The sequence below is a fragment of the Clinocottus analis genome, unplaced genomic scaffold (assembly GCF_023055335.1).
Source record: "Clinocottus analis isolate CAN_PGR_092001 unplaced genomic scaffold, fCliAna1.0.p SCAF_7, whole genome shotgun sequence".
NCBI classification, from domain to species: domain Eukaryota; kingdom Metazoa; phylum Chordata; class Actinopteri; order Perciformes; family Cottidae; genus Clinocottus; species Clinocottus analis.
The window spans coordinates 7,614,712-7,633,658 of NW_027176229.1; the positions used below are offsets into that span (position 1 = coordinate 7,614,712).

Here is an 18,947-nt window from a genome sequence, read left to right on the forward strand (position 1 = left end):
TTTGACTGGGCTATTTGTTCCTCTGGCATTAGATGAGAAGAAGTATCAGATATATGATGGACAGTACAATATGTGGTCCAATATTAATATCCACATGTAAGCTTGTTTGTCTTTGACAAATACTAATCAATTAAAGTCAACTTCAAAGTAATAAAGAAACAGTAAGCGAACATAAAGTCTATTGAGCTTGGGTCAAAAACAGCTTTACAGATGAGGACATTCACCCTCTGGAGATGCAGAGGATGTAAAAGACTCCCCCCCACCTCCTCTCCACACACACACACACACACACACACACACACACACACACACACACACACACACACACACACACATCCCTTCCCCTGTGCTCTGTCTCTCTCACTACCTTCTTGCCTCCCGCCTTCCTTCCCTCTCCTTAGTATGAAGAGGACACAAGTGATAAACCAGGAGCAGAGAGCCGGTGGTTTACATGGCCCTGGAGCCCATTATGTTCCCCACAATAGGCTGGAGGCCTGGACGTGCTGTGAATAGGTAATGGCCTGGAGATCCTGGGCCTGGCCTGCTGCTCAATGAGCCTGAGACAGCCGAGCAGGAGACAGGCATTAGAGATACCTCGTCAGCCCAGAATGGAGCAGTCTGGCCATAGCCGGGGGGAGGCAGAGGAGGATGGGAGAGTGGGATTGAGTGAGAGGAGAAGCAGAATGTTGTAAATGCCCCTTACATAAGGTAGGGCATGAATAATAACACAGCGGGAATATTCAGAGGTAACTCTGAGACACTTTATTGGCAGGAATATGGGCCAATAATGTACAATATGCATAGAAATCAACACTAGCTCGTTTTTAAAACGGTGTGTAGTGCAGAAGCAGCTTTTATGTCACGCTGTATGACTCTACCGCTCACTTGTTCCGACCCCATCTTCCCAAGTTAGCCATCCACTCAAGCAATCTGTACCTAATAACCGCAAGGTTTAGCCCATGATGAAGATCTGTCTTCATTGAGCTGGAAAAGCTGTAGCGTCGCTGAGCATTTTTCCTAACGGCGCAGTCCCTCATCTATGAAAGTGCCATAGAGCCCCTCAGACAATTAGGCAGGGAAAAGCTTTATGACCGTTAGACTCACTCAGTGAGCGGCACTCTCACCGCCAGCACCGCCAGGAGCGCTGGCTCGTGCAGAAAGGTAATTACGGAGCCTCTCATAATGACACGGAGGAAGCTTGCGTCATAACACCCACAGCCTTTTATCATAGCGCTGTAATTAATTATCATCTTTTACTCTTTGATTCATTCCACTATTCATAACATATTCATACATTCAAGAGAAATTATCATTTCCTTCAGGAATTAATCAAAAGGAGGAAGAACTGGTCGTCTCTCGATGGATGATCAAAGGCGGTGTTTGCCTACCTCGCTGCATGGCGGGCGAGCTCAGGGCAAGACACTGAAACGCTTCACGCTATGCTCCACGACTCTGGTCAAATCGTCTGCAAGATGCTTTACACGACTGGGTTGAGGTTGAAAACTCAGCTGCAGTTGTTTCTGATAGATGAAAAGGCAGACGGATATGACAATCCAAATAACCAGTGAGACTTGTGTTGTGCATCGGTCCTCCCGTCCAGTGTACGTTCTGACAATGTAGATGCTAAAAAAACAGAAAGCTCGCAAAATGTCTTTCTTCCTGAAGTAAATCTTATAGGTGAGAAGCAGCAGCCATTTTGAGATTTCTTTACTCAGTTTCATGGAGTTCAAAAGCTGCTGTATAGTCAAAATACCTCCAGTGCTCTCGTGGAGAGAAAAAAAAAAGGAACAACAACATACACAAAAACATTGTCTTCCCCCACATCATCACTTCCCAACCTCAGGGGAAGAAATGGCACAGTTAGGCTCATAAACAGGTGTCCACCGGCCCCCAGTTCGCAACACTTTAATAGCTGTTTGATGTTTTTGATGTCTAGTCAGCTCGATCGTACCTTGCTGCTTGATAATGAGGGCCAATAATGATTCCTGAGCTTGAGGGGTTAATGGTATGTAACCGGCAGAGCTGCTAATTACACGTTACAAACTATTTATCAGAATCTCCATCTGCGCAAGCACCACAACTCTCATTGTGCACGCTAAATTACTCCACGGATTATCATTGTAAAGCAAGTTTCAGTAATTAGGGACCCATACTGCTGTTTTCTTTTTCTGAGAGCACCAAACGACATCAAGAGGAGAGGAGGAAAATAGAATGACTGGTTAATTTGGGGCTGATATTCACATTGGTACAGGCCGGATGTGAGGAGAAATCTACCTCTTTCAAAGAAGAAAAAAAAAACTACAAATACACAAGAAATATGTCACTGTTCTTTTTCTTTCCACCCCACAAAGGTTCATCCTGAGGGGAGTTTGCACTCTAAAGTGAGAGGGATGTGTAAATTGAACTGAGAAGCTCATATAGTCTTGGTGAGACTGCTTTCTGTATGTTCGGCAAGTGTGAAAGTTGTGTGAACGGCGCGGTCCGGCGGGGCCCGTCTCTCCAGCGATCAGTTATTTGAGAAATAACTGTCATATCCCTTAGCCCCAAAGGTGTGCCTGAGACCACGGAGACATGTACCATCTCCTCTTCTTCTCCTCCGTAAATTTTTATTAAAATTACCTTCATTATAAGACAGTGTTCATTATGAAACCAAAAACGCCGGTCTCCCAGGGCCCTGTGGATTAATAAGGACAGCGGTGTATTTTAAGCCGTAAACTCAGCTCCTCACTGTCCTTAATCTCCTTCCTACTTCACAAGGCCAAATTAACACCTCTCCTCAGCTCTGACGGGACCTCATTAGCAAACTTCCAGGGAAAGAAAGAGGAGAGCAGAACGAAAAAGAGGAGAAGAAGGAGGGAAGCGACCAATGACAGCCACCAGCTCTGGGATTAACCCTTTCTCCTCCTCCAGCTCCTCGGAAAAAAACTAGGTCGGCAACGTGTTTCTAATCAGTCGCCTGGTTAGCGATAATTAGAAGGCGAGATTGGACGGGAGAAGAGAGAGAAAGTGGGTGGGGAACATTGAAATGAAAAAGAAAAGAAAGAGAACCTGTCATGTCGCAAACACTTCAAAGGAGCCGAGTTCTCCTTTAGAAGTGGCAGGATGAGGGTCCAAATACCAGGAGGCACTCCTCTGGGCCTCCAAAGTAGGAGGAGGAGGGGTGTGGAAATAAGGACCCATTTCTTTCTCACATGTATGCACTCTTACACACATACAGACACACACACGCCAAGACTATCGTTCGCCACCTGTACAGTGCAGCTGCGGGGGAGCTTTAGTCTCTCCCAAACCACACAGCCAAACTAGCACATCCAACTCCACCTTCTCCTCACATTCTCCCCCAGCAGCAGCAGGTCGAGGTCCCACAGCTTACACTCAGGTCGTGCAGACTACCGCTGGGTAAAGTTCACATGCCTCCGCAAGCTGTTTGACATTACCAATAAGGTCAAAGTGTATCAGAAAACACCAGAGGATTATATTATTATGGTGTGCCGAGTTGCTCGCTGCACCTCGAGATCAAAAAAAATAACGATGCTTTTTCCGCAGGAAGCTTACTTATCAATGTGCACAACATAAGCTTGTGAAAGTTACACAAGCGAGACCAAGAGGTACCCGAAGAGGCCTGCAGCAAACAAGAAAAATAAATAAAAAATCATCGCTCATTATCAGCCATCTATTTTATCTACTATGAAACATCTCTAGACTCCCAGTTGTCAGACATCAATGGTGCTTAAATTAATCCTGTGGGTTCCTGTTTGCACAATAAAGACATGGAAGGGTGCCTCTGATATTTGTGCGACGTTACAGTTAGAGTAATTGAATTAGCACACGAATCAACCACAGTAGTAGTGCGGAGTGTAGTATTGAAGAATGTGATAGCTCCTGCCAGGGAACACGGTTGCTTGGGCTTAGTCAATTATAAAGCATTAAAAAGAATCTGCCAATAATCACTTCCAAGAGAACTGAACAATCCATGCTGAGTGTTCTTGTGTTTACCGACGATAGGGCTTTCAGGTTAGCGCTGAGCGGGAGTTTAGAGGGGAGAGCGAGACTGAGAACATATTTGTGGTATCATTTCCATAAGCCTTTGCTTTGCGGACCATAACGCAGCTCACAAATGTGATTTATGACCTTGGTTTAATGGCATGGAGCAGAGTCTTGGTAGGTATCAGATGACTTTTTCAATATGGCGACGTCAGAGGGGGCACGGTGGATGCACCATCACAACAGGAAATGAGGGCTTGTCTCAGCCAAGAAAATATGAGAAGCCAGATATCTGAGCATCTAATGGCAGATAGATGCTACTTCACTTTGACAGAAAAGGCATCAGTCAATAAGCATCAGATGAGCAGCACCACGGAAAGCATGCCATGGATTCCTCGCCCTGATCGAATCATTCATTCCAGAGGCACACTGATCTGCACCGGTCAGTGTACTTACAATATCCAGCAGGGGTATCTCTTGTGTCAGTAAATTACAATGTGTAGCAGAAGAAGAAGAAGAAGAAGAAGAAGAAGAAGAAGAAGAAGAAGAAGAAGAAGAAGAAGAAGCAGAAGAAGAAGAAGAAGAAGAAGAAGAAGAAGAAGAAGAAGAAAAAGGGAAAAAAACTGACGAAACCGTCAATTAAAAATGCTACTTGGTGGTTTTGAGACTTTCTACGTTCTATTCTGCAAAATCTGTAACTGTTTCGTATGTATATAAATGCCACGAGACTCACCTGGGCCTGGAAACTCTTGAGAACAGGTGCCACCATCTCCCGGACTTCCTATGTGCGAACCAAAAAAAGCAAACTCAGTCTCAGCATTTTCTATAGTGCAGATGCTCCAGATTGGCCCCAGTGAGCTCCATAAGAAAGAGGACTGAAAAGCTTTAATGTTAATGGATTCTCTCCATAGCTGCTTTTACACTGCGTGTGTGTGTGTGTGTGTGTGTGTGTGTGTGTGTGTGTGTGTGTGTGTGTGTGTGTGTGTGTGTGTGTGTGAGAGAGTGAGGTATGTTGCTATGGGGTGTGGGTATTAGTGGTTAAACCTAAAGGGTTTGAGTGGGCATGTTTGAAAAGTGGGGCTTTCCAGGAGCTTGCGTTAGAGCTCAGAAATCCAGACTTGTGCGAGCTACCACAGCCTCAGGTAAGGGGATTGTGCTGCCAGTGGTGACAGCCTGATCCTGTCTTAAACGCCTGTATTATACTGACAAGATTACAGCACCACACTACATACTCAGGCTGAGATAGACGGGCAGCATAGCCACAGCAAATAGCCTGCGGGCTCATTTAAAAAATATATAAATATTCTCTTTGACTTCAGCTTAGATGTCAATGGATGATCATTTCAAAGAAGATGATAAAAAAAAAGGACAAAAATCACATCTGTATCATTCATAGATTTAGCTTTTCATGTATTCAGTACAATCCACCTTAATTGCCATTTTGCCTTACAAAAGTAAAGTGGAGTGAAATCTTGGCACATTTTCAACGTAATGCACAAGAAAACGGAAGAAAAAGCACAGTGACGCAAACACAATTCCATTTGAGGTACATCAAATAATGACGGATACAATTTGGCCAACTGTAGTTCAGTAATATTCGATTAATGCTGCTCCAGTAGCAATTAAAAAAAACATCAATTGATCACTTGAACCTTTTCGGTACACAAAACGGTGACAGAGCAATGGTGTTCTGAGTGAAATAACTTCAGAAGGAAACTTTTATAAAAAAATAACTTTTTGTCATATTTGTTGTCATATTTACTCAAACTATTTGATAATCTGTGCAACAACCAATCAGAGCTGTCTCTGATCGAAGACAAACTAGGCAGCGCTGATCAAATATGAATCAAGATCCTGTCACTGCATTGCCCTTTTCTCACGGCAAATGTTTTGAGAAACAAACAGTAGTGCACTGTTTTATTGTAAAGTTCAAAAGTTAGTGACTCGGCCGCCATGTTGAAAGCAAGACAAAACCAAGCACCGGCCGGAGCAAACAAACCCTATTTTACAGACTAGAGTACACTGAAATATGTTTCTAAAAGCATTTAAGGTGAGAAATAGTCAATGCAGGAACAGAACCTTGATTCATATTTGATCAGCGCTGCCAAGTTTTACAGTTTGATCAGAGTTCACGAGCCTCCCGAGCAGTGATTGACAGCCACATCTGATTTGTTGTTTTTCTTTCAGGTGCGGTGACATCTTGCAAATGCCCAAGGTGAGGCAGAGGAACCTGATTTTTTCACAGATTATCTATCTCATGCACTACTATCAGTATAACGTGACAATTCCAGTAAACACGACAAAAAAAGTTGTTTTCTGTAGAAGTTACCAACTGAACCTTTAAGTTCAGTATCCACTTTGGTGATAAGTCCTGCTCAGGGAGGTGGAGTACAGGTGGAGTAAGGATCATGAGCCCAGCAGCACCATTTGCATGTCAAGTTGTTCTCATTAGTTCAATGTGTTTTTAATACTTACACATGTGCTTTGTTGATCAGATTCAAGGGTGTGTAAAAGGGGTAGTGGAGACCGTGACAGTACAGTATTCACATGGTCATATGTAGTCTGAAAGAGTGACAGGTTGCTGTCATTGTCTTGTCCATACCGGCCACAAAGAGACCGCTTTCCAACGTCCTATGATATAGAGTTAGACAAGGTTTCCTGTATAAGCTGCAGCAGAGGAAATTAGTACATTTTGTACCAGAGACTGTCATTTTGAAGACCTCAAATTAGCTTCTGCTGAACTTTAGAATGCATGTTTGCAAAGAGCGAGCAGTGTGGAGGATATGCCTCGTCTTTCATTGGAATAAAAAAAGGCTTCGCTCACTTTCTTCTCTGCATTTATCTTTAATAAAATATGTATATTTTTAAAGCATGTGATCGTCATGTTGGAGGGCTGGTGTAACGCTTGTTTTTCATCAACATTCATCCGATTGTGTTTCGTTAGAGACACCTGTTACTGTCACACCACAGATACTAAGAGAAAGTCTATATCAGCCACCAGTTCAGACGCAAAGATAACTTTTTAATAAACTGAGACTTTAGCTTTGGAGATGAAAGTAAGCAGCAAAGTTGTGCTTACCTTTTGTAAATGAGCCCCATGGCCCTTCTGCACACCCAGCCAGAGGCCGGCGTTGCTGCAAGGCCGTAGCATTTAAATATTAACTGAGCTGCTGGAAGCGGAAGAGTGGGCTGACCCTGACTTCTCAAGTGCCGTGCGTCGTTAATATATACTAATTCAGATTTTACAAAAGAAATAACTCCCTGTACAAAGGTGTATGCGGGGGCTTGAGTAGCGGCAGTGACACAGACAGTCAGGGACTGCCGCTGAAGTGCAGATGAGGAAAAAGACACATAGAGCTGAGAGAATGGGAGAGGGGGTCTAGACTCACCTCGGGGACATTTCTCTTGAACTCCCGGCTCAGCTCTACCAGGTGCTTGTGGGAATGTTCGCTCTCCTCTTGTCGACCAGCCAGCTCAGACGCTACAGAGTTTAGCTCCCTCTACAAAACACACAAAATAGAGAGGAACGGTGAGAGGAGGAGAGTGGAGAGAGACGGCACTTTAGGGAGCCTGCCAACGCTCATCCAGTAAAGCTTAGAGTGTACATAAATAAAAATACACTGCTGAATATTAACAATGTAATCCTTCATGATCTCACAGCAGTAATACTTACAGCTAGCCCTGGCCCATAAATAATTAAGCCAAAATAAATCCAATGCCTACAGTTGCAGAAGGCCTTTTAGATAATCAGTATTTGAAATAATCAATACGCTTGCAACAGCTATAGAGCGTCAGTGAGGGAGCAGGGCGGGAGGGAGGGGAGAGAGGGAGAGTGAGAGAGACAGCGGAGGGGGCTGGGTGGGGGGGGGGGGAGTCACGTGGAGAGACCCAATAACCTGACATACACTCTTGCAAACAAATAGAGCTTCCTCCTGAAATGAAGGGCTGTTTTTTAAGCCCGGCCAAGACCTGTTTCAAACATACAAACGCCTCGCTTGCTGTCGTAATTACCACAGGTCAGATCTATTTTCACCCTCTTTTCAATCCGTCTCCCATCACCTGCACCAATCTTTATATTGATCCAGCACAGATTTTCAATACATGACGGCAGCATCCATAGCTTTAACCAAATTACACCTTCCGCTGCAGCAACAGCCCTGCTGATGGCTATTGCATGAATGTCCATGCACATCTTCTTCTTTGCATGTCTCTGTTGTGCAGAATGAGAGCTCCACCCCGGCAACATGTCTGAGCCGCTACTGAAAGCCGTCTGTGTAGCAAGCGTTTCATCAGAACCTTGCATTCATGCTGGACTCAGCTGCACCACACGCCATCCACAAATCCGATATTATCGATCAGTCATCCAATTCCCGGCTCTTTCAGCAAACGGGGGGTGGGGGGAGAGAAAAACAGATTCAAACTCTATTCTCCTGAACTGAGCAGCGGACAACTGTACATTCACCTCCTCTTCATTTTGACTGCGATTCTCGGTAATTGATGAGGATCTTCTCCTGTAACTGCTGGGTTACAGTGTAAAAAGTGGAGTAGGGGATTCAATTACCACTGCGAATTTATATATGACGCCGGGAAATTAAATTGACTGTGTTTTAATTAATCTGCAGTCTTACTTAAAGGCAATTTAATAAATCATCACACAAGGAGAAAAAAAAGAGGGGAAATGGAAGGGTGCAGCGGCCACGTGGGATGGTGGCAGCCTGTCGGTCAGAGAAGTAGGTTGTTAATTGAAGGGCCGCTGGTTCAAGTCCCTGGATTGACGAGTCAAAAAGTGGTTGAAGTTGGACTGAGTTTAGATGAAGTGCAATAAACGGAGATGCTACACTATAACATGGCAACTTGTGTCTGTGAGCAGGAGGTATTTCACCTGAGCAGGAACAGCTCCCATGTAATACAATTCCACTTACAACCATGGATTAACACTGTATTTAAAAAAAATGAAAACATTACTTTACATCAATAAATAGTGCATTTGATTGGCACTATTTTCTACCACGGTTCTTTACACAGTATGGCTTAAGGAGGCCAGAGTGAGGAGTATTTACGGCACCAGGACGATTCAAAATAAACGGTTGTGCCTGTGTTCATCTTAATGATGGAAACTGCCACCTGGGATAGTTTGACATTGTAGGAAATATTCATATTTACTTTCTTACCGACAGTTTGATGAGAAGATTGATACCACTCTTGTGCACTAAATATCTATCGCCAACAGGCAATTAGCATAGCTTAGCATAAAGACTAGAGGCAGTGGGAGACTTCCCGCCAAGCGCTCCAGCCTGTAAAAAACATTGCTACCAAACACCTTGAAAGCCAATTTTAAGCTTGTAATTTGAACAAAAATTAAAGCGTAAAAACAACAAGTTGTTGTTTTACAAAGTAACACGCTCAAACTATTTCTCAGCCGAGTGCAGTGACTTCCTGGGATCTCCACTGATTACCTCGCAAACTCACTGTGACAACAACAAGTCTCCTGAAGTGAGGAATAAGCCGTATGAGATAATACTTGTTATTAGGATCAATCTATTGTTGGTTTTGGCCTTTCAATGGGATTTGTCCAGTAAACACTGGTTCGTAAGTTCGATCCCCAGCTACTGTCAACAGTTAAAGTGACCTCGTTACAGTGGGAACCCTAAATGTACCAGTGCTCGAGATTCTCTGCTGTGAATAGTTTCCCCACGCCTAAGAGACTGCATGTCTCTTGTCATGTTTCCTATGTGTAACGAGGACAGACTTGACATGTTTTTATTATCTGGTTACCACCACTGCTCCCGTCATTTAGAAAGCTAAAGTTCTACACCATGGAAATAAAATAGCAGTAGAACGGACATTCCCATTTAAATCAACTAAGCAAGATGGTCCAAGGGGCTACAAAAAAAGTTGTTTCTTCTGAGTTCAGAGGACCATAGAGGAGAATGTCATTTTAGTTATCAGTGTGCACGGATTACTTTAAAGCATATCCAATTTCAGTAGTCGGCGTCAAACTGTAGAGTTCTCTACAAAATGATTTTAAGGATGTATAAATATATTTTTCGGTTTAAGAAAATGTTTTAAAGAATAATTAGGCTATACAATGCAGCAGGTATGTGTCCTTAGTTGTTTTAATTAATATACATATACAAATGGATTCATCTTTTTCTTGTCATGTACAAAATTGACAAACAATCTAGTTTTATTATTCATTTTTTATTTGAGTTCGAGACAGGCAAAATAGTATTTTCTTCTTCTCCCTGCTCCTTTCAGTCGTGGATTGTGTAAACAGAGTTGTGCTCTGATTGCCTGTTCTGATTGTCTGAGTCTTTTTTATTGTATTTTATTGTGTAGAACAAATACAAATTAAAGGGTCTAGAATGAAAAAATAGCCAAATGTTTGGGATACATTTGGTAAATGGGAAATGTGTCATTCCTGGTAAAACATGCTGCCACTGAAATAAGGCCGTGGCCGTAAAGCAAAAGGCGACAGGACTTTCTAAATTCCTGTTAGTCCGTATACAGTCCATCTGGGATGAGCCTTCCTGGAGATTAGAGAGCTTTCAGAAGCCGGCCAACCTTCACTAGATTCAAATGGCCCCAGACCGGCTAATCTTGCCAAGAGAAAATTCCTCTAGAAGTGACTTTGAGTGGATTTTATAAGTACTTAAGATATAACAGTGTGGTGATTCTTCGTCGCTGTGGAGCTGGGTTCACTTTTTATTGCCGCTCAGCTGATGAGAATGGCGAATGCTCATCCTGTATGCAAGTCAAACAGTGGTACCATAATGGCATGGTTATTTTGAAAGCACCCCCACGGTTTCCAGACCATTACGAGGGTGGGGAGCCTGGGCAACGGCCCATCAAATGAAACCTACTGGAAAGAAGTGAAGCAGAACAGACTGTTTGCTACTTTGGTTGTCTCGCTGAGATTGATGATGGGAGGAACTCCACAATGTAGTGTTTTGCAACGCTATCTCCAAAGATAGTAAAGAAGATTTTTTCCTCTGCTTCCTAATCAGATGTGATCCATTTCAACCTACAACCAGGGCACCTTTGAGATCCCCGATAAAATGCACTTATCTCCCACCATTATGCTGAGCTTCATCCTTCGTGGAACATGTAGATGCCTCTGATGTCTTGAACACTTAAAAAGGGGAAAAGGCGAGTTCAACTCGAGGAGTTTCTCTGTAATCATTTGACAGGTTTTAAAAAGGACGATTGGGACCAAATTTTCAGTGTATGTCAGTCTGGTCAATACAGAGCTCCTGTCATTAAGCTTCTGCCAGTCACACATCCCGCTGTAATTGATGAGTTTCCCCTGGGGAGGGCGGAGCTGTCATTGTGGCTGGAGGGACAAGAAGGAGGGATTTTGAGCCTGGACCCAGTCCAGGCGTGTTCAAGTCAATCTGCGAGGGGAAAGCAATTGGTGACTTCTGACTTTAAAAGCAAAGACCAAGAAACAAGAAGCTTATTGGCTTTAACAGGATAGACCTGCAGTGTGTTGGCAGTCGGTAAATGGACTTGAAGCTCAATGAACTGCTGAACAACAGGGGGAAAAAAGCAGCGACGCCATGTCTCCCATGTCCTTTAGCTTACAAATGTGGGCTCTGCCCCTCTGGCACTGACCAAAGATGGATGCTATCGGCATCTGTAGCGGCGCCCTCACATGATCCGACAGGCAACCGTTCATACTGCGTGAAGCGGTCTCAGGTTAATGCACGCGTGTTGCAGCAAGGACTGCAGGGAGTGGTCCCTTCAGACTCTATTGGGTGAGAGACACAACCAAGCAAGAAAAATGGAGGCCAGCAGTGGCAACAAATCTGTGCAAAGACAAAGCACTGAGTATCATAACGTAAGCTGGTTGTCAGGTGTGTTATGCTTCATTTGAAAGATGGGAATGAAGTTTCAACTATTATAAGCAACGGCAGCAAAAAGAGAGTAAAACGTCTAATAACCAAATCCAGCAAAGACAATAGCGCTTGACAAAAATGGGAGCAGAGAAAGATGTACGGTAACAATCTGTCCGAGTGCGAATGTTCGGTAAATGCGAGATTCACTAATGTATTATGTTGGAGTAGATTTGACATTGATTCATTAAACCTTGCTCGTCTTGATTACATCTGTAGTGGTAAGCTATTTTCTTGCCTTTCACAAAGACAGCCCATGGGTGGAAAATGTTGACAACTGGGAAAAAAAACTACCAAGGTGCCGCAATGAGGTAGACTGAGTCAAAATCACTATTGTGTGCACTGGGCTTGGGCAGCACAAATTAAAGAGGAAAAAATAGGGAGGAGGAGAGAGGGGGAAATGCAGATGGGGTATTATTTTTCTTTTTGTATCCCATCTAATTGCAATCATAGGCAGATGTCTGAAAGTGTGACAGCATCAGCAGAATAGCTGCTGAGAGCACAGAATCTTTGTCTAAAAATAATCAGACATTCTGTGTGCTGCTGTTTGTTATAATGGTAATCGATGCTGGAGGCTTTGAATTCCATCAATTTATAGATCCACTCTGTTCTGCCTGGTGACTGTACTGCCTCACAACCCCCCCTCCGCATACGCACACCGATGCAAACACACACACACACACACAAACACACACACTCTCTCTCTCTCGCTCTCTCTTGCACGCAAGGTCTCGCACAAAAGAGCGGGTGGGCGCACATGCGTGCACAGAGACACATGTGCGCTGACATACTCACACAAGAGGCTGCAGCAAGGCAGAGCAGGGACCAGTGTGTGATTAAGATAAGTGTAGTTTCCTTTCATACATTCCTTTTCGCCTCCCATTCTCTGTGAGGCACAAGATCGTCCATAGCTGCCTCAGATTAGCCCTGCATCTCAGACGCCACATTTGGGAGGGGGGGACTGATCAATAAATCAAATCACCACAATCAATGGACCCAATCACTGCAGTCTAGTCTGGCCTCAACATTATTACTGGCAACCCCCCCAGCACCGTGTTCGGAGGGGGGAGGGAGGAGCGTACATTGGCGCTTGTCCATTTGAAAGATCCAAAATGAACTCTTATCTGGCCTCCTTCGGCTGAATATCAGTTAAGGGAAGAACAGCGGTGTGAGCGTGTGTGTGTGTGTGTGTGTGTGTGTGTGTGTGTGTGTGTGTGTGTGTGTGTGTGTGTTGTTGTTGGACCGTCCAGACAGAAGGAGCAGGGTGGGAGGAGCCTCTAACCTCTGTGACCCGGTGCCAGAAACGTGAGGACTCTGACACGGAGGTGCAGGGGGGGGGGCTATCACCTGGCAACTCCCTCCATCTGTTTACCACCGACTGCCGCTCCTTCACTTGTACTCTCTGTCGGCTTGCGAGAGCTGCACCAATCCACACCCCATAACCACATCACACCTGTGTCAAACACTATTTGCATACAATCCTGAGCGTTAGTTTTAACCTGCTGCGAGTGACAGATGGGTGGAGCTGATCCTATTATGATTCAGAAAAGGTCTGTGTTCAATCCCAGAAAAATATACTACAAAAACGGTACCCAGACATGGTTATGAACTGCTGGTGTAACCATTGTACCACACTTACCTGGTGGGTAAAAAGCTTACAACCTCTTTGACTCTTGACGCCACAAGTTACACTTCAACATTTTCTAATGTGTTTGTTGTGTTACAAATGTGCTGAATTGTGTTGTTGCGTAATGACAATAAAATGTCCTCGAATCCTTCAGACGGGGACAGAGTAGCTGTCTAACCTTGTTTTCAGTCTCTCTGCTGGCTAATGCTACGCTAACTGTCTTGTGGCAGTTTATTCATATTTAACAGATATGAGTTTTATCAATTGCCTCATTTAAATCTCAGCCACACAGCAAATAAGCGTATTTCCCAAAATGTCAAATGTTTTCTTTGACATTAAGCAAAGCCAATACCAACATTGTCAATCGTTAAATAAATAATACATAAAAACAACATTTAATAGCAGATGTTTTTCTTGGGGTTTCCTATCCTGACGGTTGTCCCATGACCCCTCAGACTAATGAAACGACACCCTGAGGGGTCCCTGACCCTGGTTTGAGAATCCCAGCCCAACGAATTACTTGCACACTCTGCAACTGTCCACTCTGCAGAAGCGATACTGACGGCACAGTGCAGAAATATGGAGGTAGCGCAGAGATCATGAGGACTTTCCAAAGAGGAAAATCACATTTAATTTTGACACCTCTCTAAACTCTGGACTGGTAAGTCTGATAAATCATCCAAAATAATTAATCCCCAGTCAGTCAGGCTGTCTTCAAACAGCATGCTAAATCTCACAAAAGGAAGGAGAAGCCTGTGAGCGTTACAACCATCAGCAAAAGGTGTGACTGGTGTTGTCAGCCATTATTCGTCATACCCTGCTTCAATTCGAGAGTTTTTGGCGCCTGATGCACCAGAGCACAGCCTACTTGTCAACATTTCTCTCTCTTTAATTCCAATATGCACACTTAAATACACATGCGCGCACGCACCCGTCTCTTTTTTTTTTCCCACTGATATACTGGTAACACATCTTGGTACGATCAGGGAGGCTCTAATTACATTTATTGTCAAATCTTATTGAAAATAGTATCAAGAGGTATCATGGAACCATCTTTATACGGCCCTTTCAAAAGACCTTGTATCCATTCCGAATCCATTGAATAACTTTAAATATCCTCCAATTAGAAACTTCAAATTACAATCCATGACTGACTGAGCCAAACGAAGGCCAATTACAACACCTTATTTATCATCGTTAAGGACGACCATTGTTCTGCTCCTCTCAAACTCTGTGGTTACAATCAGGGTGTCTATTGTCATTGTGTGGTACATGCAGGGTGACTAATTGCACAGTCCTATGATTCATTAGCAGACTAGTGGGTTGAAACTTGAGCGAAGACATGATAACCTCAGTCGGCCAAATGATCGGCTCAAATGGAGACGTGAATGTGGAATGCCGACACGGGCGTTTCACAATAGCCAAGAACAAGAAAAACTGCCTTTTTTTTTTAAGGGGGACAGGCGGAGCAGAGATGGTACGAACTTAAACAATAAAACTGGGGACACGGTTTGCTTTCCTGTTTCTTTCAAAGTGGGAAAGAGGCGTGCACTGCGGGGGATTCGTCTCTGTGAAGCTTCACCATTGAGGTCAGCTAGTGGGAGAGGAGGAAGGCTCCAAAGATGCAGCCATCACCGCGATGGCCCACTTTCACCTGAAACGACGAGCTGGAGCGATGCAACACTGCTAACCTGCGATTGTTTATTCTCTCTTAAGAAATGTCAATCTGTTCGCTCTCAGGTGTGCTGCTCTTCCTCTTGTTTTTGTTGTTTTCTCCCCCCTACTCGCTCCGTTTTCCCTTGTCGATTGCAGCGAGATCAAAGCGACGCCGCTGGAAAAATCTGAATATTTCAGGTGTGGAGAGAGGGCTGCGTTTCACGCCACCTGTGTAGCGCTGAGAGACGGGTCCCTCCTCTCGCTCAGACTCAGTTAGCGGGGCCCCTGGGGCCTGGCGACATAAACCGGGGCCACCTGTCTGAGAGAGAGGGAACACTCCTTTACCCTCCTTCTCTCCATCGCACTTTCATTTTTCAGCATTTGAACCAAAAATAAATGGATCTAAATAGAGCGGTGAGAGTGGGAATAAAACCAGCGCTGACAACAAGCAGCCGAGAGCTTTGAGCGCCGTCACAAAGGCTCCAAGATCTGGCAGACGAGTTTGGTTGCCGCAGAATGGGAGCAGCCACTTGAAAGGGCAGTTTATACATGAATCACTTTATAATTCGCCCTGTTCTGTAGAGCAGAAGGTAGCTCTCGTATAATAAATGATGAGCCCGGTCAGGAGACTCACCGGGATTATTTTCTGCCATAACATAGCACAAAGTGTGGAACCGGTCTGCGTGAGGATCCGCATCACATCGTCAGGGGCCGCCATTTCTGACCCAAAGCAAATAAAAAGCATCCCTGATGTCCGCGCACGCCTTAACAGTTTGATGTAGCTGCTCTCCTTGGAGAGCTGTGTGCCTTGACATGTGTGCATGTGTAAGCACTTGTGCAAGCGTGTGAGTGTGTACGTGCATGCGGACGTGTGTTCAGGGGGGCGTGGAGCAGGTTCCACACTACCAGTTCCCAGCCATGTCTCTCAAAAGGGCCGTAAAGTCTTTACAGCAAATTCCTTACATTCATCTGTGTCAGAGCACTCGGCACACATTAGGCGTTTACACGGGAGGAAACACAATCTATTTGATGCTACACTGCCCACACGTCCAGAGCCCTCCTCCCCACACTGGAGATTCACAGTGTTTAACTTCCATTTCATATTCTGAACAGGCAGGCAGACAGGCAGGCGAGTGCAGGGAATGGACTCCATCTTGCTGTAAATCAGCGTTTAAACACCCGGGTAAATGTAATCTGGAAAGAGTCAACAAGAGGCCTTTGCCTTACGCCGCTCAAGATATTTGTTTTTATTTATTCTGAAATGTGCGATTGATTTTTGTTGTTCCCCTCCTAACGATGTATGCATATGGTGAAACTGGAAAGAGTCGCACTTCTTTTTTTTTTCCCCGGCTGCTGCTGCTACCCATCTTTTAATATCAGTGGTGCTTATGAGAACAACTGGAGGTTAATCTAGGGAGCGGGTCATAGCCGACCGGCTCTTTGTAAATGTCAGCTGGGAGATCCAGGCCATTCTTATTACCACACTAAACCAACAAGGCTGACGGCTCCAAGACGGATGTGTGACTTGGAGGTGTCTTCCCCCCACTTCTCACCACCATCACGGATCAACCTCTGCACAGAAAACCAAATTAATCAATCGATTTATCGCCATAAATCAGGCCAGGCTTTGATTGTATCAGCAATTCATGCAATCAATCAATTAGTCAGGACCTTGCGGCCCAATTTGCCTAAAGAAAGATGAATGCTCGCTCACATCATCCATCTGGGTGTCCGTTTACCCATCAAACACGGCTGCTGTTGACTCCCAAGCCCAATATGCATCCTTTTATCGATTTCTGCAGATTAAACTTGCAAAGGAATCAAAAGACACTTAACTGCCTGGGAATATTTCTGCTTTTTTTTTCATTTGTAATGAAGTATGTTCTGCGCTCTGCTTTGATAGTGTTGCCTCATTTCATCAAAACAACAAAGTGCAAACATTCAAATCCAGAGAAAATATCTCTTATGATTGATCCAGCAGAGTGAACAGCTACAGAGGATGATGCTTCAAAGTCACTGGACCCCACTCTGAAAAAAAAACTGGGCACAAAGGGACAAACAATGGATTAGTATCAGCCAGCCCGATGCAAGTTTATACGGCAAGGCAAAGGGGAGCGAGGGGGGTACTGAGCTAGGAAACAGCTGGATGAACAAACTGTGGGAAACATATGTACAATGACATATTTGTTTCATATTTTATCCCAACTGTGAATTCCAATCCACGCTGTGACACCAGCTGCCTCGGTCCAGTGCTTCCCATCTGCAACTCGGTGTCAGGAAGTCTCCCAGGACGAGCCGGGAAACTTTGGGGACGACAAAAACCGACAGGAGCAAGTAGAGCACGACAGAGTGGGCTGCCGGAGCCTCGCCGTGCTTCTCCCCCAGCGGCGGGTTGCAATGTGGCAGACTGTGGAGCTGCTGTGGAGAGGAAAGAACAGCGGGGACTCCCCGGGGAGAACGTCTGTGGTGGGATTAGAGCCCCAACAGACCTGGTTCTACTTCACATCCTCAGACCCTGCTGCGTTACAGGCAGAAGGGGGGGTACCAAACTATCTGTGGGGGCTTTACAGTTCTGCCCAATCTCCCCAAGCTTCACCATGTAATTAGAGATAAAGACAGAGGGCTCAGCTACTCAACCTCAATTCTCCCGGCTTCACACAAGGCTGCCCACCCATAGCCCCCAGAGGAGCCCCTCAACACTGGCACTACACCGGCACCTGTGTGCACTCGCTGGCTGCAAACCCTATCATCTCCCTACCAACTGTTCCACAGGCTGAACATGTAGGATACTACAAGGTACGGCGCATGATCGTGATTGATTGGCGTAAGAATGTGTCCTGAAGTCGCTACTCCATGAATTACAGCGGCCGTGTGCTTCTTTTCCTTTTTTTTTTTTTTTTACGGCCATCCTCCATTTATTATGCGTGTCGAGGAAGCTTCATATTGTAACAATTCTCAGGTAAACAATAACTGTGCTAAATAAGTAATTTTTCTTCATATCTCCTTCCTCTTAAACTTCATCCAGGCAAGGTGGCAAAATTTAGAGGATAACGCAGAGGAGGAACTCTCGACTATATTCAAGAAACACAAAATTATACTACGGAGGGATCCATTATTCATCTCAGATACATTTTTCATTTAGGAGTGGGCTGGATATGAGCAATGATGAATGCATCGCCCAGGATGCAATTTGTATGTAAAATAACAGAAGATTACAGAATATGTTTTAAGTGCAAATGCAGTTTGTTGCCATCTAAGTAGAAAATGCATTCCTACAAAAAGGAATGAGACCCGAGCCCCGTGATGTTGCCTCATAAAATCACTTAGCCCATAGCGAGGCCCCTCGCCAGTCCTTATAGAAGGGTCACAATGAGAGGCTCAAGTGATGAATGAGTCGACTGGAGTAGATTTTCATTCACACAATATACCCTTCTTGGCAGACCGTTTGAGAATGTGGGATGAGTAAACTGTAGGACTACGGCTAATTCAACTTCCAGCTCGGCATCACATTTCCTTGAAATCCACCCAGTTCTGCAGTGAACACACAGAGAGCACTTGCAGACACAATGTTAGATACATGTCAACGCACAAACGCACACAAACATGCTACAATGTTTTGCTGCCTGCCAAGCGTCCACATGTTCCTCTCAGGACTCGCTCGCTCCTCATCAGCTTCACTCGGTGCACACCGTTTCAATTCAGTGCCTCTCAAAGACACACAAAGAGCCTTCCTCTCCATTCACGGTACAAAGATTGAATACAGCCTCCTAACACAAGACATGCTC

The 18,947-nt window shown here is 44.6% G+C and overlaps 1 protein-coding gene across 2 annotated transcripts in view; it reads right to left on the reverse strand.

Moving 5' to 3' along the window:
* Positions 1 to 18,947, reverse strand: part of cux2b (cut-like homeobox 2b) — an 88,436-nt gene that overhangs the window by 45,791 nt on the left and 23,698 nt on the right. For both annotated transcript variants that reach the window (XM_068566385.1, XM_068566384.1), the window contains exons 2-3: positions 7,374 to 7,484; positions 4,718 to 4,765 (exon numbers count right to left, since the gene is read on the reverse strand). In XM_068566385.1, coding sequence (XP_068422486.1) covers positions 4,718 to 4,765; positions 7,374 to 7,484 — 159 coding nt within the window. The remainder of the gene's footprint in view (positions 1 to 4,717; positions 4,766 to 7,373; positions 7,485 to 18,947) is intronic.